The sequence below is a fragment of the Centropristis striata genome, chromosome 9 (genome assembly GCF_030273125.1).
Source record: "Centropristis striata isolate RG_2023a ecotype Rhode Island chromosome 9, C.striata_1.0, whole genome shotgun sequence".
Lineage (NCBI taxonomy): Eukaryota > Metazoa > Chordata > Actinopteri > Perciformes > Serranidae > Centropristis > Centropristis striata.
Window position 1 is genome coordinate 25,215,857 of NC_081525.1, and position 23,913 is coordinate 25,239,769.

At 37.3% G+C, this 23,913-nt stretch overlaps 1 protein-coding gene across 2 annotated transcripts; it reads right to left on the reverse strand.

Moving 5' to 3' along the window:
- Nucleotides 1-651: 651 nt before the first annotated feature.
- On the reverse strand, nucleotides 652-23,603 carry ptprc (protein tyrosine phosphatase receptor type C). Of its 2 annotated transcripts, XM_059341961.1 has the most exons (31): nucleotides 23,348-23,603; nucleotides 18,313-18,336; nucleotides 17,541-17,747; nucleotides 17,283-17,384; nucleotides 17,000-17,026; nucleotides 15,944-16,207; nucleotides 15,610-15,840; nucleotides 15,400-15,513; nucleotides 14,811-14,948; nucleotides 14,549-14,701; nucleotides 13,984-14,133; nucleotides 12,747-12,955; nucleotides 12,591-12,654; nucleotides 12,331-12,439; nucleotides 12,044-12,081; nucleotides 11,671-11,780; nucleotides 10,578-10,668; nucleotides 10,144-10,220; nucleotides 9,553-9,589; nucleotides 9,371-9,468; nucleotides 8,808-8,933; nucleotides 8,462-8,619; nucleotides 6,287-6,422; nucleotides 5,647-5,793; nucleotides 4,326-4,416; nucleotides 4,063-4,199; nucleotides 3,668-3,802; nucleotides 3,141-3,260; nucleotides 2,904-3,061; nucleotides 2,072-2,207; nucleotides 652-1,455 (listed from the first exon to the last, which is right to left on the reverse strand). In XM_059341961.1, the coding sequence occupies exons 1-31, from the start codon at nucleotides 23,409-23,411 to the stop codon at nucleotides 1,153-1,155; spliced, it is 3,954 nt and encodes a 1,317-aa protein (XP_059197944.1). In that variant the 5' UTR covers nucleotides 23,412-23,603; the 3' UTR covers nucleotides 652-1,152. The 2 variants fall into 2 exon arrangements, with proteins under 2 accessions (XP_059197944.1, XP_059197945.1); XM_059341962.1 differs by lacking the exon at nucleotides 17,541-17,747.
- Between the last annotated feature and the right edge of the window lie 310 nt (nucleotides 23,604-23,913).

Consider the following 23,913-nt stretch of genomic DNA (forward strand, 5'->3'; position numbering starts at 1 on the left):
GCCCTTACAAGCATTCCCTAACTGCAACAGAAGCCAAAACCACAGATGCGGATGACCCTGAAACTCTGACCAATCAGAGCAGACTGGGGATTTTTGAAGGGGCTTAAAGAGGCAGGGTATAGAGTGAATACAGGTATATTCAGACAGACAGTATGAGAAAAAAGTGTTTTGTTTTTTTGTAAATTTGCATGCAAAAAAGTTCTAGTAGAGACAAGAATGAACCTTAAAAATGAGCACAGTATGTCCCCTTTAATTTTAAGGCACTGTTTATCCCCAACTCTGCCCATCTTTCGACCAGCACCAGTGTTTGTTGAACTTGGCTAACAACCCCACAACTGTCATCAGATTTTCATTCAAATAATGCTGAATCATGACTTGAAAGTAAACATGTGACATTGTTTTTCCAAACAGAGCCCTGCCCAAGTCAAACCAGTGACAGGAGCAAAGGCGTCTCTCCTGTGAAAATCAAAACATTTCTGATTTTGGCAGAAAAAAGTTCATGTAAGAAGACATTGAAATTGAGAAAAATGCATTTTTGGGGGCCTGTAAAAGATGTTTTGGGCTTGGTTAATCCAGCCTAAATAAAGTTCATTGATGCTGAAAAGCAAATCTTTAAAATGTTAATGAGGTAATACTCAGCATAAATAAAACTCTCTTTGTAAGTCTCTTTTAATGAAATGACAGTATCATATAACATTGTGAACTTTGTGACTACATTATTCAGATAGGCCACATATTAATATAAATGTTGACGATAACATCCCTATATTTCGGGAGAAAAAATACAGAAACTTACCTAGACTCAACATGCCATTATAGAGGAATATAAAACAGAAATAACACAACTTATAAAGGGTATATTTAAAATTTAGTTCTTAGATGTCTTTCACCAAGCCTTAGTTTGATGACAGCATTCCTGGTAAACTCTGCAGGTTAGAAAGTATTTGCATCCGTACACTTTTCATACTAAAATATTTATAACTTAGTTTTAATCATATTTTTGCAAATAAACATTATAATATTTGACCAAATTATGAAACAAATCTCAATCAAAAACAGCACTGTGTTAAAGTTTACAATGTTTATACATTCATAAAGTAATTAAAAGAAAGCATTGAGCCAAAGCGGTTATTCTCCTGAGTGAAAGGCCTCTCAGACCTCTGCAGTGGTGCCCTCTGGTGGTGGTGTCTCTGCGGGGACACTGGAAGCTTCAGCCTCTTTTTTGTCTTCCTTCTCTCCATCAGCCTCAACAGGAGAGCTCTCTGCAGCCCCCTGCTGGTTGTTGCTGGTAGTGCTGGCTGGCTGCTCAGCCTTCTCCTCTGTTGGCTGCTCTGCTGCTTTGGTTTCATTGATGACCTGAACAGAGTCGGCTGCAGACGCCTGTACTGGTTTCACTTCCCCGTTCTGGACAGGGAAGACACCCTCCAGGGAATCATACACGAACTGATACTGCTCCTGTAAGAGACACGGAGAGATTTGAGTGTAAACAATGAAGATATAGTGCCACAGACTGCTGCGGAGTAAACCTTTCTATGTAGACTTAAAGCTCACGCATCAACAATACACACATAAGCACCCACAATACACACTGAGTACCCAATTCGGTGTTACACTTCTTAGACAACTTGATTCCACTCATTACCACTCATTACCACAATTTCACTTCTTTTTTTTAGATAAACCATGTTATGTTGTGGAAATTAGAGGAAAGACACTGAAATATCTGTTATATATGCTTGACATGTTCCCTCATTACGTTGGATATGTGCACTGTAGTATATTTCATTGGCTCACACAGACACTGTTCCTGCCACTGTAAGTACAATATGAAGATCATTCATGCTTTAATTCAAAACAACATTTTAAACAAAGAAACTAATCTGAATTTTCGATCACATTCAAGGTGAGCTAGAACAGGAGAACTACCACAGTAGAACTTATAACAGATACTAGGAGGCACATAAAAACATGATCTGCCCAATATTGACAGCTACTGACCAGCCAGGTGCTACAATACGTCTCACTCTGAGCATAGCTGAAAGTTAAAGCTGACTGGGTTGTTCTTTCTTACCAGGCTGGAGAGCATGCCTTGTCTCTCCTTGCGAAGGGTTTTGGTCACCTGGAAAACATCCACCAGCTTCTCAGTCTCAGCGCTGTCCAGCAGGTTCCACAGGGCACAGAAAATCCCTGAACGGGACGAGCCATCACTGGGGAGCGCGCACACACACACACACACACACACACATAGACAGAGGGTCAGATCACACTTGGATCACTGGAATTTGTCCTGAAACTCAAGTTTGTGTAGAAAATTTTCCATCCAAAAGAGATTATGGAGTGAAATTGAACTTGAACTTGAAAACAAAAGGATTTGTTTTGGTTATATAAAAGAAGTGGATGTAGCCACAACACTCATTGGTTTGTTAATAATAACAGTTTTATAGCCTTGAACTTTGCATTTTTATAGCCATCGCTATCTTGTTTATTTTTGGAGCCAGAAGTGACCACACTTGAGCTTGAAGCTGTGGAGGAGCGAGTGGTGGATCTGATTGAGAATTCAATGACCACGATGGTTGCGACTTGTCAATCACAAAGCAGCCACCTGTAAAGGCATACCCTGCTTTATCGTCTATTTTTCTCTAAATTAGACCATAATTTACAAAATGGACATCATGTTGTATTAAAGAATACTTGAAACTAGCAATTGAGACCATAAACTCACTAGGACAATGTTAACTGACATATTAAATCAAGTGAAAAGTGGAATAATTTTCCCATAGACATCTGTACAATCTTGACTTGTCAGTGGAGTCGCCCCCTGTTGGCGGGTTTAAGGTGCTTTGGTTATTTACATACTGCCCCTTTTGAGGTTCCAGAGGACATTTTCTGTGAGGTTGTCTTACTTGCAGTGGATCAGGACGGGCATGTTCCTCTGTCTGCTGCTGTCACTGTTGTGCTTGATTTCTTTGATCATTTCCGGGAGATCTTGAGGTTTCTCCGGCAGCTCACCGCTCGTCCACTTCAGGAACTGGAAGTGTTTCACCGGCCGACTCTCTTTCCTCTGTTGACAGGAGTGGTTTGGGGTTAAAACAGCTTGTGATGTTGAAATGACTTTGTTTGCTAAGTTGTGGTTGTGTTACCTTGACATGACGGATCAGCATGTTGCGGAGGATGAAAGTTGGGGAAGTGTCCTTGCTTGCCACTTCCACCTCAAATTCCCCAAATGTTTTCTTGTCTTTATCCCAGTAGACACAGTCGGACTGTTATAAAGAAAACACACATGAGAAACAAGTTTAATACGATATATGTCCCAGCTATCAGACTTTTAAACTCTCCCCCCCCCCCCCACACACACTTTTTGCACTATAATGCACTGTGAATTTGTTTTACTGCACTTGTTTATATATATTTTTAATGTCTTTTGTCTATGTACAAAAACACTTTCTTCTTCTGTGCAATATAAATATTCTATTTTTTACAGTTTTATATTTTATATTTATACTTTATTTATGACATTCCAGAATACAATCACAGTGAGCCGATGCAGCGAAATTTCGTTCAAATGTGCATATTTTTATGTACTATAACTTAATGACAATAAAGTCTGTCTAAGTCTAAGGAGCATATACGTATAGTGTATTGTCTTTTTAAGGTACATGTGCTTTACCGTATCTCCCTCGCTGCAGTCTGAGAGCATGACAATAGTAGATACTTTCTTCTGGTAAACCATGGACCAGAAGTCAGCCATGGTGTCTGGCAGCGGAGTCTGTGCTGCGATGAAGTTACGTGGGCCCCAGTATCCCTGTGTGGGCAAGAGAACACATCTGTCTATTGTTGTACACCATCCAAACAAATAAGATGTGGTGAATTTAATTAGACTTGTTTTAAAATTCAACCGGCTGCATGAAATTCGGAGTTAATGAGATAACACCTGCTACAACAGGAGAGATGGCAACAGAGACACAAGTTGTCATGCTTCAATTACACAAAACATTGTTATTTTTGTCCTGGCATCCAGGTTAATGTCAGAGTTACACAGAAATCAGTTAGTGAGTAACACACATCTATGTGGGAGGCGTTGATGTATTTAGTGGACTCCTCATCCTCCTCATCTGATGATTCTTCCTCTTCTTCCTCATCGGGGTCGCTCTCACGGCTGTGTCCTTCATCTAGCTTCAGCAACACTCGGTTGTAGTCATCTGAGGCACAAGTAAAATCAAACATATGTATTCTGATATGACCTCATGAAAACATTGACACAAATATATTTTTGTTGTTTTTCAATGCTGTAAAATGCTATTTGTCCCTGTTGAGCTGATACTCACAAGGGATGACAGCTGAAGAGCGATTCTTCTTCTTGTTCTCTTCTGTGATCCCTGAGTTGAACGTCCTCCAGTTTTTAAAGACAGGGAGTCTCTGAATTTAAAAACAAAGAGTTTTCCTCAGAGTGGTATAATTTCTAATTAAAAGATCAATATGTAATTTTCTGCTCAATCAGTCAAAACAATAACTAAAGACATTTGGAGTTAGGTGACATCGTGAAGTATCATTGGATGTTGCTGTAATCACTTTTTTTCAATTTAGGATTCCTTTAGTGTTCACTGTTCATTTACAGGGAGCTGAATTATATTTATAATTATATTCTAAAAAAGTGTTTCTCCAGCACTGTTCAGTGCAAAGAAAGCTACTTTGCTCAGCTTGCTTCCCTGATAACTTAACAGATGTCAGATGACTAAAATCCTTTACCCGCTAAAAATATATATTTAAAAATGACCAAGATCTGGATAAAAAGTTAATTTATGACAGCTTCTTGCAGACAACCACAAAGCTGATGCATGTACAAAGGGGATGCACCCCAATTTAACTGACCATTTCCTTGATTAAAATGACAATTGTCTCTGAGTTTGAAAATTGTTGGAAACATTGGGATAATGTGAGCAAACATGTTAGCAAAATATGTAACTTAGGTTGAGTCGTTTGCAGCCTTGTTAATGCAGAAAATGTGATCAGTGGTGGGGAAAAGTCTTTCGGTCCCTTAGTTAAGTAAAAGTACTAACACCACACTGTTAAATTACTCCAGTACAAGTAAAAGACCTGCATTCAAAACTACCTTAAGTAAAAGCACAACAGTATCAGCATCGAAATGTACTTAAAGTATCAAAAGTAAAAGTACTCGTTATGCAGAATGGCCCCACTCAGATTGTTAAATATATTTTAAATATATTATTGGATTATTATAATTGATGCATTTATGTATGCAGCTTTTAATTTTCTCAAGGTAGGGTTAATTTTAAGTACTTAATATACTGTTACGAGGTTTAATAAAAAAAAAAAGTGTAACCACTTTAAATCATTTTAAATCTTGACCTGAAAAGTAACTAAAACTGGCAGCTAAATGTAGTGAAGTAAAAGTACAATATTTGCCATTAAATGTTGAGTAGTAGAAGTATAAACTTACATTAAACAGGAATACTCATGTAAAGAACAAGTACCTAAAAATTGTACCTAATTACAGTACTTGAGTAAATGTACTTAGTTACATTCCACCACTGCATATGATACCTACCTTTATAAGAGGTGGATAGGGAAAAAAGAGGAAAGGACAGGACTATGGATCAGCAACACTGATGCTGTGAAGTGTCGTACCTCAAACTCGTCCTCCATTAAGCTTGGTTCTGATGAGTTTTTCTGTTTGAGCGTGCTCAGTGTGCTGTGCAGCTCAGACACAGTGATCTCAGTCTCTCCGAACTGATTGTGCTCCAGCAGTGCCTGGTGAATCAGGATGTACTGGGCCTGAGTGAGGACAAATCAACAAAGGATATATAGTTTAGGGATAAAGCACATATGCACAAGACAAACTGCTGTTAAGCTACAAAATCTACATCTGAGATTTCTCGTAGGCTACAGATCCCTATTTAAGTCATTCACGCACTTGTTATTTCTATTGTTTTCTCTGTGTTTGGTTAGATTTAATAAACAAAATGTTGTTGTTGTTGTTGTTCTTCATAAAAAGTTAGTTTTCTAAATTATTTAATCATTTTTTTTATTTGCACTCTACGTAGGCCTATCTATGCCTATGTTTCCTGTCTCGCTTCATTATCTTTGTTTAACTGTATATTCATGGTGCTTTACACACACTGATAACTGGAGTCACATCCCTTGTATGTGTCAACATACTCAAGCCAATTAACTCTAATGAGACACACACACACACACACACACACACACACACACACATACAGACACACACACTGCGTCTAAAGTATGATCTGAATTGATATCTTACCTCTACTTGAACCATTAGACATCTCTGTCTGCGAAGTCTGACTACGTAACCGTAGATGTCCACTCTGCCCTCTGCCTCCAGACCCTCCATCATGGCATCGATGCCGATGTAGGTGCCTGTTCTGCCGACTCCCGCGCTATATATGAGATCATTACATTGTGTTAATAAATGCCAGTCATTTGCAAGTCAAGGTGAAGACAAGTATGAGTTTACAAGCAACTAGTGAGATGGTAAGTGGCCTGATGAGACTCCTGATTCATTTAAATAAACCTAAACTGTGCATGAGAGGGTCTGAGGTCATTAATCCTCTGGGGTCTATGATAACGTGGCTTTTTTAAAAGCGTCGTAACCAAACGAGGTCACGTGGAGCGCTGCTGTCAACTTCACTCCAAATTACAGACTTGAAACTTTCTCCAGTTTTTTGTTTGACGTTCCGAGGTCATGTAAAACCAAATATATGATCATTTTAATTTGATAGTACAAAAATATTTATTCAAGTGTAAAAGTAGGATGGTACGAGGCAGGCGTGGCATTCTGTAAAAATGGGGGGAAAAAGGGGGTCTAATCATCTAACACTGTTCCTATAAATAATCATGTTTTTTTATGGTAATTTTTTATGTATGGTTTTATGATATTTGAATTTTACATTTATATGTTCATATTTGTAACCTATGTTTACATTTTTCAGGTCTTAAACAGTTCATTGAGCATATTCTTGGTTTTAATTGTCATCAATTTTATTTCAGATTTCATGATTTTTGGGCTCAATATGTTAATAAAGTGGGTTAAAGTGAAAAAATAATTGTCAGATCATGTTGAAGTTGTGCTGACAAAGTACCAAATACCAAACATGAGTATAGTTAATATTATGTGGTATATTAAGGGCAAATAGGTTCAGATCCCAGAGGGTTAACTGATCCAGTCTGACTGACTACAATTAGGAGACCAGTTTGGCATTACATGGATATGAACATACATTTTACTGTGATTGTAAAATAAAAGTGAAGTGAAACTAAATGCAGTTTAGCATCTAATTAGATGCAAAGAGTAGCAAAAATTCAATAAGATACATTGTGTATACATAAACAGGGTGGGGTCAGATTACTTTAAAATGTTGTCATTTCCTGATTACAAACTACATGGAAATTTTGTAACAAGTAACGCAATCGATTGAATTGCAAAAAAGAAAAATATAAAAAATATATTTTGGATTACTTTAAGAATTCAACATTGACTATATTACACATTTTAGTAAAACATAACAAATAAAAACATGTAAGAATCAACAAAAACTTGTGTACCATAGATAAATATATATATATATTTTTTTAAAATATGTCAAGGCAATTTCAGTACAAATTAGATACATTTTATGTTTTATTCATTTAAAGGTTTCTAAATGAAGCCCCATATGTCAAACGTGCTTTTTATGAGTTGATAGTACTAGATATCATGTAAAAATTGCATTATTTTAAAATTGCTATATTCAAAGGACAAAACCAAAAATGTAATTAAGTAATCTTGTCTAATTGCACCTTTTTTTCAAATGTAATCTGGCCAGATTATAATTGCCTGATTCCAATAAAGTTGTGAATCTGTGTAAAACAGAATCAAATTGCATCAAATTTAGAGTCAGTGTATATATTTTGGAAAAAAAGTGTATTACTTTAAAAATTAAATGTGTTTGTCTTTACACTCTATTCAATTGAATATGTGTCAGAAAAGAATTAGCAAATATCCGCATTCTGTTTTACATTTTTCACTGCTTTCTGGAACCAAGTTTGTGATCTGTTAATATCCAATGTGTTTACCCAAGATAAACAAATGTAAATAATGAACATTAAATCAGTGAGTTGGTGATAATAATAAGGGACATGTCTGTGATATATACTGCAGAGAATAAACATGGCAATATACAAAATGTACAGTACAGATAAATGCAGTTTTGGCTCGAATGTAAACAATGGGAAATGGGATTATACCATTTTATACAGTCTATGGATTATACTGGTGCATTATGTGCCAGTGCAAATACTTAAAGACAAATAAATCACATCCGATATAGCTAAATCTAAAATATGCTCTACAAATAGCAAATTAAAGGTTGTTTATTTTTGATATTTTAAACAAACAGAGGTGAATGTTAGCTGACCTTGGTTGGGAGTGTGAATTTACCTGCAGTGAACGACGATGGGGCCGCTGAAGAAGTTTTTGAAGGCATTGACACGCCGCCTCAGCTTCAGCAGGAGATGTGGCTCACCGGGGACGCCGTGGTCCGGCCAGCTCATGAACTGGATGTGAGTCACCTCTCTCTCTGAGTTCTTCTCTCTCTTCTGCACTCACACACGGTTTTTTAAACACACACAGATGTATTAAAGTTCTCCAGTCAAAAATGTGTTTTTTCATCTCTATGTGCACAGTTGTTTTTACATTTATTAATGACCATGCACCTTTTTCAGAACGGCAAATCACATCATACATTTCCACTACTTTCTGTGTTGAACCTGTGATGCAGACTCACATTAGTAAGGCTGAGGTGGCGGATGGTGTAATCCGGACAGCGGTTCTCTGAGTTCAGCTTCACGATGAACTCCTCAAAGATCTCGGTCTCCCTCTCTGGAGTCGGCCAGTACTGCGCACACTTGATCTGTGAGAGGAGAGAGAGTGAGTAACAACTCAATTCTTTTTATAACATTCACCAGGAAGTGAGACCACAGCGGATACATGAGTTTTGGGCTTCTCGATGTCTGATGCAGTATTTGAGGCAGAAAAACTATTGTGTGAGTGTATTTAGGTGACAGACCGACTCAAGTGTACAGCTTTTAATTAAATATATGTCACAAAGGATTGACACTCTAATTTCCTTATGTTTTAGACAACATCTCAGCTCTTTTAGAATCAAGTTTGTCCCTATATGACTCACAGGGGATTTTTTCCCACTTGACTACTATGGTTTAACATTACAAAAATTTACTTTTCAAGGCAAAACTTTTACTTATAAGAGTATTTACACAGTGTGGTATGCACATAGGACAATATTTGAGTAGTACCACTGTCACATTATAACTAAAGTCCTGTTCTTACCCTGTTTCCCTCTTCGCAGCGTGTTACCATCACAATGATAGAGGACTGCTGCTCCCATACCATCCTCCAGAAGTCACTCACAGTCTCATCCTTCGGCCCTACAACACACAGAATATACATATAGTACACACAGGCATGCACACTGACGTGCACAGAGCGTGTGAAGAATATGAGAACTTTACCTTGAGCTGCAATGTACTTTTTGGATTCTTTGTACCCCTGCAGCAGGAAAACAAATGTTCAATTATGTGTGTATTGTCAGAAAGATTAAGATAGAGATTAAGATTAAGATTTCCTTTATTAGTCCCACAACGGGGAAATTTCAGTTACAGTAAAGTGGAAAGCAAAAAACAATAAATAGTAAACAGCAATATAAACTAGAATTATAAGAAAGGAAGTAGAAAATAATATAATAAAGTATTAGCAAGTTACAATATAAACAAGTAGAAATATAAGAAGCATTAACTATTAAAACAAATATAAGAACTTTAGGAACATTATATACAATGTAGACAGAGTCAGCAGGTGGATATGGACCATATATAAATTAAATTATAGAAATATTGTACAGTGTTTATAGTGCAGTGATTGTCAAAATCTGGTTTGTGTCGTCTACTGGCAGCAGTGCTGATAGTAAAAACATCATGAGGCTAAAATGTAGCCCTTTAACATGGCTAATTAAGCTATTTATTTTAAAGGTGTGCGTAGTTTTATAATGTTTGGTTTTTCTTCTGACTGCAACAGTAAAAACAGCACTATGATATTTGTCTTACATCAATAAAGCTGGCATTGATGTAGTCACACCCTGGCTCTCCATTTCCAGTGGTCAGCAGCACACGGTTATAATCATCTGGTTCAAGACAAAACATAAACAAACAGATAAATAAAAAACACCTTAACAACCCTAAATTAATGACTGTGTACATTTTCTGGAAATTCAATTAAGAAGCTGTTGAAGATATAACCTAAATTATAACAACGTCGATGTAGAAAACCTGTGAATATTATATTGTAAAAAAAACCCTGTCCTGCTCACTGATTCACAACATTTTCCAAAATAGTTTAATACAACTAGAGATATTAAAGAAAAAGTATGGCAAAGAGAACCTGATGGTGTGATTTATCTTAATGATAAAAAGTGACACATATGGTAGGTGCGTTCATCTTTTTAATCTAAAAAGCTTCATGGTTTGTTGGACAGACTCACATGGCAGGATGTCAACGTATCGGTTTTTTGGGGCATTGCAGGTCTTTTTGGCGTCTTTCACAGAGTACCTGGAGAAGATTCTGGGGACGCTCTGAAAGCAGAAAAAAAATGATGTTATTGGTCAAAGCCAAAGGTCAGGCAGCAGTTCCAGAGTACCATTCACACTCTTTTTAATCTACAATTAGCAATGGCCTCTGAGCTTCACAGCACATCCAACTACCTGGACGTACTACCACAAAATTGAAACATGAAACATTAAGATAACATTTTTTCCTGTAACAACCTGACAGAATAGGCTAAAGTCCTTCCAAAATAATGATGTTGATTCATTATCAGATTATATATCATCTATACCTAAAGTCATGGAAAAAAAATATTAGACCACCCTTGTTTTTTCAATGTATTGTTCATTTTAATGCCTGGTACAACTAAAGGTACATTTGTTTGGACAAATATAATAACAACAATAAAAATAGCTGATAAGCGTTTCATTTAAGAGCTGATATGCAGCCATTTTCCATGGTTTTCTTGATGATAATCAAAACCATTATCAAGAAAACCATGGAAAATGACCTTAAATTAAAATCTTATGAGCTATTTTTGTTGTTATCATTATATTTGTCCAAACAAATGTACCTTTAGTTGTATCAAGCATTAAAATGAACAATACATTGAAAAAAAATGGTCTAATACTTTTTTCCATGACTGTAAATAGATAAATATAAAAACCCTTCTCCTGTTTGTTACCAGTGCACGCGCGCACACACACACACACACACACACACACACACACACACACACACACACACACACACACACCCACACACACCTTACAAAAATTCGGAGGACATGTGTAGACTGCAAAATAGCCAAATATTTGAAATATGGACAAAAATATGTTTCTTAGTTGGTTTATACATACTTTGGATTATTCCATTACATGTGCTATTAGGATTTTTTAAATTTAATATACACAAATATTATTTTAACAACCTCATGACCTCAAAGCAGAAAGTTACAGGGCCAGGTTGGGAACCCCTGCACTCAATTACCAGAAATAATACCCTAAAAATACCACAGGTATTGGATTCACCTGGAACTCATGCAGGAAAAGTCTTCCCTCATCAGCAAGCTTCCTCTTGTAGGCTTCCAGCAGGACTTCTGCTGCTATTGGCTCGACAGGCAGCAGGTTCTCCTCGTCATCTACAGCAACAAACCAGGACCAGAAACAATATAACACTGATTCATCACTTCCTCTACTCTAAATAAGAGTAAACATTTAAATAGATTTCCGTGTTTTAATAATTTATTTTTTTCTTGAAACATGCTTCAACATTATCTATCATGGAAAAAAAAGCAATATATCTGTATATTCTGATTGTTAACAGCATAAATTATTTGGAAACAGTAGCTGCTTCATGTGCAATTTATTACTTTATTACTAGGGAAATATAAAGTCTACTTACTTGCTGGTGGAATAAGCATCATGCCTTCACCCAGGTCACTGCAAAAAAAAAGAAAGAAAGAGATAAAGTTGGCTTAAAACTATTTCAATTATACAGATATTATATATGATTTTATTTAGTTTTAGTTTAAAGAACACAAAAGCCGTCGTAAAGAGTATAACTGAGTACAATGTAAAGAGTAAATGTCGTAGTTAGCAGGTGCATTTGTGTAAAAATAAAACAATCATAGAAATAAGCAAAAACACAGAAGCAATGTGACGATCAAAGTGATGCAGAATGTTCCTTACTGGGACTTTCTACGCTTCAGAATGTAAATCTTGTAGACGACCAAAAGCAGAGCCACAGACGTGAGGATGATGAGGAAGACCAGGAACCCAATGACAGCTTTGTCATTATCTGTAAAATAATGGGGAAATATCATCAAAGTGGTGCCACTTAGGTTAAAGACACAAAGTGAAGAAATGGAATTGTAAAAAGTTTGTCAGACCAAAATGTGTCAAATGATTTAACTGAACAATGTGAGACAATTAATTAAAACGGCACATACAGGAAGTGGAAGTGGTTTCTTTCTTTGGATTTTTGCTGAAATGATGTCCATTATAAGCAGTCACCTGAAAGGACAAAAACAATCCATAATCAGGAAGAATAGCATAATAAAGTTGAAAGAAATCTTGTGAAGCATAAAAATCAGGATTGAACAAACCTCCACGACATATTCTGTTGAGTAACTTAGATCTTTGAATTCAAAAACGCATTTTGGGTTTGTCAGTTCCTTTTGCAAAACACGATCATAAAAAAGTTTTGCAACATATAACTTCTCAGGTCCATTAAAACGTTTTGGATAAGTGCAGGTAACTTTAACGACATTGTGCTCTGGAATCATCACAGACACAGAAGAAATATCGTCTGGTACTGTAAGAGAGAGAAGAAGAACAACATATTTTCCTTTAGATACAACAATTCATGCTTACTCATAGTTAGAGTGAAATTTAAGTTTTTGTGCTGATTAGTAGCATTAGTATGCTGCTATATTGATTATCAGCAGTAAGAGTGCAAAACAAACAAAGATAAATGAATTTGCTTTGAACACATATGGTATCATGAACTCACAAAAGTGAGTGTTCTGTTCTGTTCTGTATTATTATGTCTTTAAATAATGAATGATGACGGCTTTTAAATGTCACTTTTTGTTATTCTAGTTATCCCACACAGCTGTTACAGTATGTGTTGGTGGAAGTCATGTGAGGGGTCTGTAGGTTGGACTTTACACGTATCACATGTTTAAATGAAATAGTCATTCTTAGAATAAAGCTGTTGGGAAATGGAAACTGTGGGTGTTAAAGCAGGAAACAGATGAATATGAGACTACTTATGATAGGCCGACACTGAACTAAATGGAGTAACAAGTATATTTGAAAAGTTTTAATCCAATTTCAAAACTGTAGTGTTTACTTTAATAAAGCATTTACAGTGACTCTATTTACCACCTGTGATAAATGATCAGGTCAGAACTGAAGCTGGTAGATTCTAGTAACTGTACGTCACTAATGATTGGAAATACATTGTAATGTTTGTTATAATAGCTTCAAGTGTGATGTTCTCATATCTTACTGTGTAGGCCTACATTATGTATATGGTATTGGTATCAGGAAATAATATGCTGCCTGATTATAGGCATTTAACATCATATCTTAAATTTCATTTAAAGGGCAGGAAAAGAATCTGATAAATCACATAATTCATGTCATGATAATAAATTGCATTGAGAATTTTTGTCAAATGAGTTTTCTCACATACTGACGTGTTTCAGAAAGATATTTACTGTTACTGTCACACAGTTGTCTTAACTGGATATTCAACAATATGTGAAAAACACAACTTTGATAAATAAGTAGTCATTGTTTCTATCATACAGGTGTTTATCTTTTTTAGACACTTACCTCCAGGCGCAGTCTTCTGTTCAACTTCCTTTGGTTTGGGCACGATCCTGTCGTTGTATTTGGGTTGGACTTTACAGGTGTGGTCTTTAAATGGTTCCAGTCCCGTAACGTCACATGTTCCTCCTGATGGATTGTTAACTGCACCATGAGCTGTAAACGGCAACATTATTATCAGTTGTTGTGTTTGACTGAACAACGAGGCAACAACAAGTAACCAGAATATACAACAGCAGATTGTTTTTCTTTGTTTGTCAGGATTCCAACTAAGTGACAATAAAATAATGATAAACAAATTTTTATGTTTAAAAGGGCGTTATTCCTGGTTTGTATGAGAATTAAACTGAGAGTGTTTCACAACATCAACCACGTGTTTAAGAGTGCAGCTGCTACGTTTAGGTATGAGGACGTGTTGATCTCCTGCCGTCTGTAGGGACGCTGACTGAGAAAATGCTCCTGTTGGTCCTATTAGAGGTAAACTAACCAATAAAATTATATTCAAAGTGCATTCCTGGGAGAAAAATATATATATATAAGAGTTGAGATAAAAATAAATAAGTTTACTTACTGATGGGTTTGGATTTGGAGGTGGGGACACAACTGCAGACATAAGAAAGCTTCGGGTCACTTGGAAGGTGTTTACAGTTCTGACTGGTCGTGGTCCACATCAGATTAATGGAGTCACTGGTGGCACCCTTATGTCCGACAGTTATTGTAATATCTGTTGGAAGACATCAGACATCTGTGAACTGAACACTGAACTGAATATCTGGAGCTTTAATTAGATACAAGCTTGTTGGTCTTTTGCACTGAGGTGAATATCAACATACCACAGTCTATCGTGAATTTGATATCCTTGGTGTTCTTATTGATGGAGACATTGTTGTTCTTGATCTGACCAGTACAGGAGTACTCTGTGAAGGGCTCCAGCTCAGACTCTGGCTTGGTGTCATTGAATGTGCCTTTTTCTGAGGAGACACAAAGATGATAGTCTGACTCACTGTAGGTAGACTGTTAGGGCATCATGCCTGCATTAGCACTGCCAATGACGATTGTGATTGGGTTAAAGAAATAAATTGGGTTAAAGAAATAAATAAAAATAAAATAAATCTCTATGTGAGACTACAAGGAATCTTTAACATTAAAGATTAGATTAAAATATGGACACTTACATTGCAATAATAAGTACAAAACGGAGCATTCAGAACTGATTCATAGTCCACAAAGCAAATTGACAACAGACTGAAAAGACAATTCAGATTCAGTTTTAAGTCAAATGGCTTTTTCAATCATCATTTCTGTTTGTCTTACTACAGTGTGAGCATCTAATGTGTCAAGTTGTCTCGACCTATTTTCATGTCAATCACTTTATAATGTTGGTGACAGAGGGATCAGGTCACTCCTGGTGTTTCCACCTACCCTGACAGGTGTAATCAGCGGTCAGATTGTTGCAGTTTGGAGGAAATGTTGCTTCTATTTTTGCAGGAATTCCTTCCGGACGACTCTGACGTATTTCACTTGCATTTAAGAAATCTGTCAAAAAAAGAGAATGGCACATACATTAAACATGATGAAGTAGGGTAAAAACTACATGCAATACAAAATCAATGAGGACTCTACTGTACATACCAACAGGGATCTCTTTGGTGAGGCTGAAGGAATTATTACAGTGTCCTGAGGTGAAGGTTGTAGTCAAATCTGTGCAGGTGTCATTGTGACCAGGTTTGATACAGAACTGTGTTTTGTCACTGTTGCACGGTGAGAGATTATTTGGCTTTGACAGAGAAGACCTGATGTCCCAGTCACTGCGGTAACAAACGTATCCAGGCATACAGCTGCCATCAGTAATGTCACCTTTCTCTGAAATACACAAGTGAAATGAAACACACACATCTGTCCGTCAGTCTGATTCCTTAAATTAAAAGAAAGTTGAAATTTAACAGTATGAATTATATTTTCTCACCCATTACAGTTGTTGTAGTTTTATTGTCAATGCTGTTACAGGATGCGCCAGCACCATCAATCAATTTCACGGCATGCTCATATTTAGTACAGGGCTTCAGGTGTTTGATTTCATGTGTTAACTTTTTGTTCAACTGAACAATGGAGGTTGTTCGAGCTCCTTGTTGTCCTACTTCACTGATGTTTATGGTGTAGTTGCCAGGGGTTGAATTCTTCTTCATCTCAATCTGGAAGCCAAACTTGATCGGTGTGACAGTGTAAGAACCTGGACAAAAGATCAACAGTTATAAAATCTCAGAGTGAATACAGACCACCTGATTACATTTTTTAATTTCAGACTGTTTGTTCATGTAGATGTTGAAGGCGCTGCTTAGAATCCAAACACTCACAGCACAAATCTGCTTAAAACGAGAGACTTATATTGTAGAGAAATATTACAAACCAATACAATTAGTAGTTTATTTAAGGGACAGTTCACTCTAAAATCCAAGATACATATTTTGACACTTATCTGTTGTGCTATTTATCACTCAAGATTGTAGGACCAAGTGCTCGACATATCTCATGTAAAGATGTCTGCCTTTTCTCGAACAAAATAGATGGAACTTCACTTGAGGGTGCTCAAAGCACAATTTTTTTTTTTTCAAACACTCAACAAGTCTCCTTTCAGAAATCATGACCTGGCTACTCAAGATAATCTGTAGATGTTGTTGTGAGCAGTTTCACGCAGGAACTATACTAGAAAGGAAACAGTTCCTACATGAAACTGATCACAACAAGGTCTGTTGATTGTTTTTAGTAACTGGCTCACGATTTCCAGAAAAATACATTGCTGTTGATTATTTTATTCTATTTATTTCAGCAGCACATTGCCATTTAGATCTATTATATTCAAGAGAAGCAGACATTTCTACGGCCGATATCTCCAAAACTTGACAGCAACTCACACCAAAACAATCTAGATTGATAAATTGTGTTACAGGTAAGAGGAAAAAAAAATATTTTTTTTATTTTGGGGTGAACTGTCCCTTTATGTATGAACAATACTTATACTCACACTGTGGAGGTGGAGGGGCTTGTGGGCCTGGAGAACACATTCACATGAGATTAGAAAAGAAAACAACAAAATATGGATATATTATTATAAAACATACTTATAATTATTACTTTATAAAATTAAAATACTTCTCTAAAGCAACTAGCAAGTGAAGAATGAGTCAGCATTTTACTAACTTCTTCCGTCATCAGCAGCGACAGTATACGTTACCTTTTGTGTACACAGTCTAAGCACAGTCCTATATAAGAACAAATGGAGGGCGTGTAAAGGAGAAAACTCCAACCTTCGGTGGTGTTGGATGTGGTGATTGGAGGAGAAGTCTGGGTTTGAGTGCTGTTTTTAGCTGTGGGTGAGGGTGAGGTGCTTGCAGGAGGAGCAGTAGTGGCTGTAAGATGGAGAGCATGCTGGAGGTTACCTTCAAGTAGAAAAACTTTCCTGCCAATAGTCTTACCTGAGATAATGTATAATGCAATAGTGTATCAGCAATATCATGCTGAATGCAATGTTTCCAGTAAACTGTAAACTGGGGACAGTACTTTACCAGACATGTTGGTTAATTGAGGTGCTTGAATTGAAGAGTTTGAGGTGAGAGCTGGAGAGGTGGGTGGAGGTGTGAGGGCAGTTGTTGAGGTGCCTTTAGCCATGACAGTAGATGCTGTCATGGTGCGTGGAGGTGAGGTGGTGACAGGTAAGGTGTTTACTGAAGTAAAAGTGGAGTTTGGGGTGCGTGCAGGTGAGGTTGAAATATCTGTGTTCCAAGGAAAGAAAAATCAGGCCAAACAGAATATGACAATCTTCCCAGGTATAATCCTGATTCCAAAAAAGTATCTAAACTAAGTAAAAGTAAGTTAAAGAAGCTAATTATAGAGACCAAAGAAGTTCTTTGTAACAGGCGGTAAAAATGTTTATTTCAGCTATAAAGGTGAGACTTTTAACATGGGGTCTACGGGGAGTGACTTTTGGAGCCAGCCTCAAGTGGTCATTTAAGGAACTGCACTTTTTGTCACTTTCATACTGGCTTCATTTTTCAGCTCCTGAGGTTTATTGGTGTCTGCCATTAAACCTTGGGTGAACCAGGTCACTAAAACAGTGACCAGTGTCAACTACACAACGTAACAAGAGAAAGAAAATATATTTCAGTCAATCATTGTGCATCGAGCATATTTCCTTTTGAAGGGCAAATCATTGAAGAGAAGAGGCAGTGTAAAGAGAGTGTGAGGCAGTGAGAGGCTGATGGGAGAAAATACACAGGTGATAACTGGAATCAAACATTTTGTTCACTACAACAACAATTCAAGTAACTTGCAACTCACCGTTTGGTCCAGTTGTTACTTGACCTGGAAAGAGAAAAAAATGCAAATTGTTGCAACTTTTTGTCACAAAGTGTAGTGCATATAATATGCAGAAAGACAAACAACAACAAGAACAAAATCAACAGTAATCCTTTTTTTTCTTTTAGTGTTCTTTATGTTAAGTTTTATTAAAGCGTCCACTTCTCTGGCAGATGAAACTATTCCTGCAGGGCCAAATCATTATCAGGTCAAAAAGAGGAAAGCGACCATTTTCATCTGAAGTTCTGCATTAGACAGCGCTGTACAACCTGGTTGCCATGACAATGCAGCAAAGAAACAGACTTGCTATTTCAGAAGGCAAACCACGATTTCCTGCTTCGCACTGAAAACTAGAACCTCCCTGTACTTACAGCATTTGTTTCAGTTTTGACACATCGCTACCTCACATTGAAGCACAAATAGACTTTCACAACGGACTTTCCCTTTTGTATCCTCGTTCGTAGCAATTAGAAATAACAGTGTCATCTAATATTGTCTCAAATAATATTTCATTGTTATAAATCTTAATTGATTTTTGCTTTTCAGACTGATATTATATTAGGATTAACTTAGTATTCTAATAAGGAATAAAACAACATGTTTGTAAATTGAGTTTGGCCATGTGCCTACCTCCCAGATTTTAAGAATGTATTTATTAATTTAGCAGTTTTGTCCATTTTTTCTTTCAAATAACAGCAGTAAGCAGTGGATGATGAGATGATGGGGGACAGCTGAACAATGAGTCTCAGGATGTGGTTTGGCGCGCTTTTGTTTCACTATATCGAGCAGAGATGCATGCTCTCTGCAGTGACATTTCACCGCTCTATACTTTGTGGTGACTGATTTGTCTCAGTAAAATGTTTGAGAGATGCAAACTGAGCTCTGTAAATATTCCAAGTAGCAGTTGAGAAAACTTGATCTGAATACACATTGCATCATAACTAGTTTGTTTCAGCCACAGCTTAAGTTTTTAAAACCATGATTTAGCGGCTGGCGGCCAACCTTTTTTTTTTTCTTCAGAGGCTGCAGTGGACTCAGTTGTAAAGCTACTAAATGTTAATCTTTCATTCATTCATTACCATTAACCGCAATCGGGTCGCGGGGGGCTGGAGCCGATCCCAGCTGTCATTGGGCGAGAGGCGGGGTACACCCTGGACAGGTCGCCAGACTATCGCAGGGCTAACACATAGAGACAGACAATCACACTCTCAGTCACACCTACGGGCAATTTAGAGTCACCAATTAAACCTAAGTGCATGTTTTTGGACTGTGGGAGGAAGCCGGAGAACCCGGTGAGAACCCACGCTGACACGGGGAGAACATGCAAACTCCACACAGAAGAGCCACAGGCGGGAGGCGAACCGACGACCCTCTTGCTGTGAGGCGAGAGCGCTAACCACTACACCACCGTGTAGCCCTAAATGTTAATCTAAAAGATGTAAAATAGACACAGGTAACTGCCAAATCTTAATATCTTGACAGAAAAGGGGCAAAAAAATAAATAAAAAGCTCCAATGTTGGCCTGCCCATTTTCAAAGGGTTTCCTTGAGCTCTGACCTTAAGATGTTTGAATGAAAATGGGCTCTATTGGTACCAGTGAGTCTTGTCTTCACAGACATGCCCATTTTATGCTAATATCATACAGAATAAAAATATATTTTCACAATAATAATAATAAAAAAATGTTTGTGTTGATGATTCAAAAGTAGAGTTTTATGCCCATACAAGCTGTAAGTGTGACACTGTCTATAGGAACGCAAGGCAAAAAAACATGCATTTTTTTGTCATGCAGTACAAATGTGTTATTTTACTTCAATATTTCTGCATACTGGGGTCCCTAAACTGATGTTAGCCCCCATGGTACTGTCGCATTTCATTGTAGTGAGACCATTTAAAAAAAAATATTGACTGTATAAAATAACCTGTTGTAGCCTCTAGGGCAATCACAGCCTCAACAAACTTTACACCCACAAACTAGAGCAAACAGAGGATGTATGTGTTTTGTCTAGCGTTTTTTTTAGGTTTGACAGAGAAAGGAGCAGAAGTAGAGGAAGGGCGAGCATAGAGAAGAAATGCAACAACAGTTACAGTTTAGTGACAATCAATTAAAGAAAATGGCGATGCACACACTGAGGCTGCCAGGTTTCTGTATTCTGTCTGGTTGGCTTCTATTCAACACAATGAGAACATTTTAACATCTGAGACACAAGACCCAACACACACCTGTCCCTCAATCCATTTACTTTTTCTGACGTGTGGTAAAGAAACCGACAGTGTCTGCTTCTCATGCATCACTTTTCTCTCTATCACTGTTCACCATCATTTTTCTTTTATCTGCATCTACTTTCTTGTCATATTTTGCATCGACAGGCACGCTCCCCTTCCTTCCAGAAACAGCTTTAATCATGCAGCATGCTTAACATTTCTGACCTCACTTCTTCATTTTAGACACTGCACTTCCCCTTTTTTTTCATCATGAATTCTCAAGTCATTTACTTGTGCTCTGTCTCAGTCTGCTTGCTGCTCTGCTCTGCCAGGAAATGAAGGCAACTCAGAATGGAACACGGAAGTGGTCAACATTTTGATCACACAACTCTGTCCTGCTGCCGCTAAAGAAAGCTGAACAAATGCTGCATCTTGATGCAGGGCCACAGTTGATCTCATGTAGTTGGTTAAAGTAAATTAATTTGATGTGCACTTGATCTTTAGCAGCAAATAGGGAAAAGTAGCAACGAAGGACAACATGAGCAGAGTTATGAATTAGAATTAAGCTCTTCTTCTTACATTTTCAGCAATATAGTACATACTGCATGTCACAATTATTCACTATTTAATACATATCTTCCCGCACACAGGCCACTTTTCTGCAGAAACACTATTATATGATTTTGATACTTGAAATACCTGATACTTTTACTTAAGTGGGTTTCTTTTAATGTAGGACTTATAATATATCTACTTTTACTTCAGTAAAGCATCTGATTAATTCTTCCAGCTCTGAGTAAAAGAAGCAATACCAAGCAGAATAAATATTCCATTTACAAACTGTAGAAGTCTGTACTCCTATATGCTTTTCAGGCTAAATGATCTCAGATGCAGTATATTACACCGCCGAAGCTGACTCTTTTATACTGTTGGGTGGTTAAATGTACGATAGAATAATGCTATGTATTTTATATGCTCATTAAAGGTTTTTAAAATCTTAATCTGCTAAGTAATTACAGGAAATGTATTATATTTCCCTTTGAAATGTAGTGGCGTATAAGTGTAAAGTACAGTTGTACCATAAAGTAAAGTGCATCAGAATGCTTCTGAAGTAGAGTACTTCAGTAGCAAGTAGAGTAAGTATACTTAGTTAATATCCACCACCTGTTAAATGTAATTCATTTTAAGATAACTAGAATAACTAGAAAAAAACTATTTGAACATATCCTCACTGCTATTATAAAATATTCACTCTCAAGTGGTGTAAGGGGGAAACATACATACAAGTGAATTAGGTTAAAAAATAAAAAGTAAAAAATAAAAATGATCCATCATGGAACTTCCCCGGCTGATTATTTACATTAGGGCTATTTTTTTGTGTAACCATTTTTTCTAAAATATTTGCAAATGCGGCATTATATAATGCAAACTTTTGATGAAATTACTAAAAATATATACACATAAACAGACAAAGTGTATTAAAATGGACACCTTTTTTGATGTTTTCTTTCCACTATTTGAAAGAAAACCTGTTCTGGAAGTAAAATAGTCTAAAATTTGAAAACTGACAAGTGCAAGAAAAAATATGTTGCCTGTAGAGTCTCACCTTAATCATAAAAAAACAATACTCGATCAATGGAAAAGTGAATGTATGCGGGGTACCGTGATGACTTACATCACGCACTAGCCGAGAAATACTGTATGTTAAAAAACAAACGACAAACACTGACCCTGCCTGACATTAAAGACAGCAGAGTGAAATAAATAGAGTGAAGGGTTTATTTCAGCTCATGTGTACAGACGTCTAAAGCTGAAAATAGCAGAAATGATTTGATGTGCTGAACAGTAGCAGAACTCTGAGTGATGCAAGAGGCAGTAAGGTGGGTCTGACTGAACACACATATGCATGCACACGCAACCACAAACACACACACACACACACACACACACACAGATGCGTATCATATACAACACCCACAGCCACTAGGGTTGAAGTGAAGAGCTTGCAGGGACACACCCCGTTAAAATCCTCTCATCTCTGACAGACCTAACCCCCCCCCCCCCCCCCCGTCTTCATCCACCACACACACGCACAAACACACGCACGCACGCGCACGCACGCACGCACACACACACACACGCACGCACGCATGCACACACGCACGCACGCACGCACACACGCACCATCACACAATGTCAAAGCAGAACAGAAACATGATTGCAAAAATTCCCACAGCTTTGTACCAAAAGAACGAACACGTTTTAAAGAGAGTCGTCTTATTAACAGCAGTCTTTGATTGAACATAACTGTTTATTCTTTTGCCAAAGGGGCTCACAAACCTGTCACTTTTCAGCTTCTCACATCACAACTGTGCACTGTAATGTCTTGTGTTCTTAGGCTTGGAAAGTTTAAGAAACGTGAAGTAGCACAAACGGAGGCGCAACTCAAAGACATGATATACTGTAGCTTGTCATATCTGCCCTCAGTTTTTTACTTTAAATGATTTTATTTGGTGTGGTGATGTTTTCCAGTTTAAAAAAAAAAAAACATTTGCGCTGACAGATTCATGTCTCTATCTGAGGCATGGAAAGTGTTTCACCTTTTCTCATAAACGCGATCAACCATATGCTACATTTCAAAAACAGCAAAGTTAGGAGTTTAGAATAAGAGACCTCATCACCTACAGTTGGCTATCACTCATGTTTCACATCATTTACAGACTTCTTTTGTTTTCTAGAAGGCTTTAAGATGGCAGAGAAGAGGACACAACTTCCTAAAACACAATTTCTTTTCACAAAGATAGTTACTTACAGTTGGCCAAACTGATGATCCCAGCCCAGAGCAGCAGGATCTTGAGACCACAGAGACCTGCCATATCCAGGAGTTAGGGTGTGTTCGGCCACACACCATACAGCAAAGTCCGTGTGGGTCTAGATATTCACACGGCAAACCGGAGCTGTGTGCCCTACTCTAAACTAAATTCTAAAAGAGAAGTCTAAAAAATGTTTTTTTAAACTACATATGTATTCTGTCTTATCGGTGGACGCAGCTTCCTGGACTTGTTCCCCAAACTCTAAACCTCGCCTGTAGCTTCAGTCAAGCAAGCGGGGGTGATGTCACACCATGAGAGCCTGCCTTTACCTTAACGTTTGGTGACAGGAAGCTTCATTTCAGCTACGCAACCAAGAACAGGAAGTCTCATCTATTCTGCACTTGCTCTAGTGTGAAAAGCCTCTGACTTATGAAAAAAAAGTTGAAGTTAAAAGACAGGGTGAAGCCTGTTTTACTCAAAGATTGGATTTAAACATATCAGGCTTTCAGATACATGCTAAATACATGGCTGTGATCAAATTCACACTTTGACTCCAAACCAACAG

Excerpts from the sequence above, each read along its gene's own strand:
- ptprc (XM_059341961.1), bottom strand. The coding sequence starts at position 23,411 with ATGGCAGGTCTCTGTGGTCTCAAGATCCTGCTGCTCTGGGCTGGGATC. Across the intron at positions 12,440-12,590 it reads AGAAACCACTTCCACTTCCT|ATAATGACAAAGCTGTCATT; the intron begins GTATGTGCCGTT and ends ATTATTTTACAG. Across the intron at positions 5,794-6,286 it reads GTCTAATGGTTCAAGTAGAG|GCCCAGTACATCCTGATTCA; the intron begins GTAAGATATCAA and ends GTCCTCACTCAG.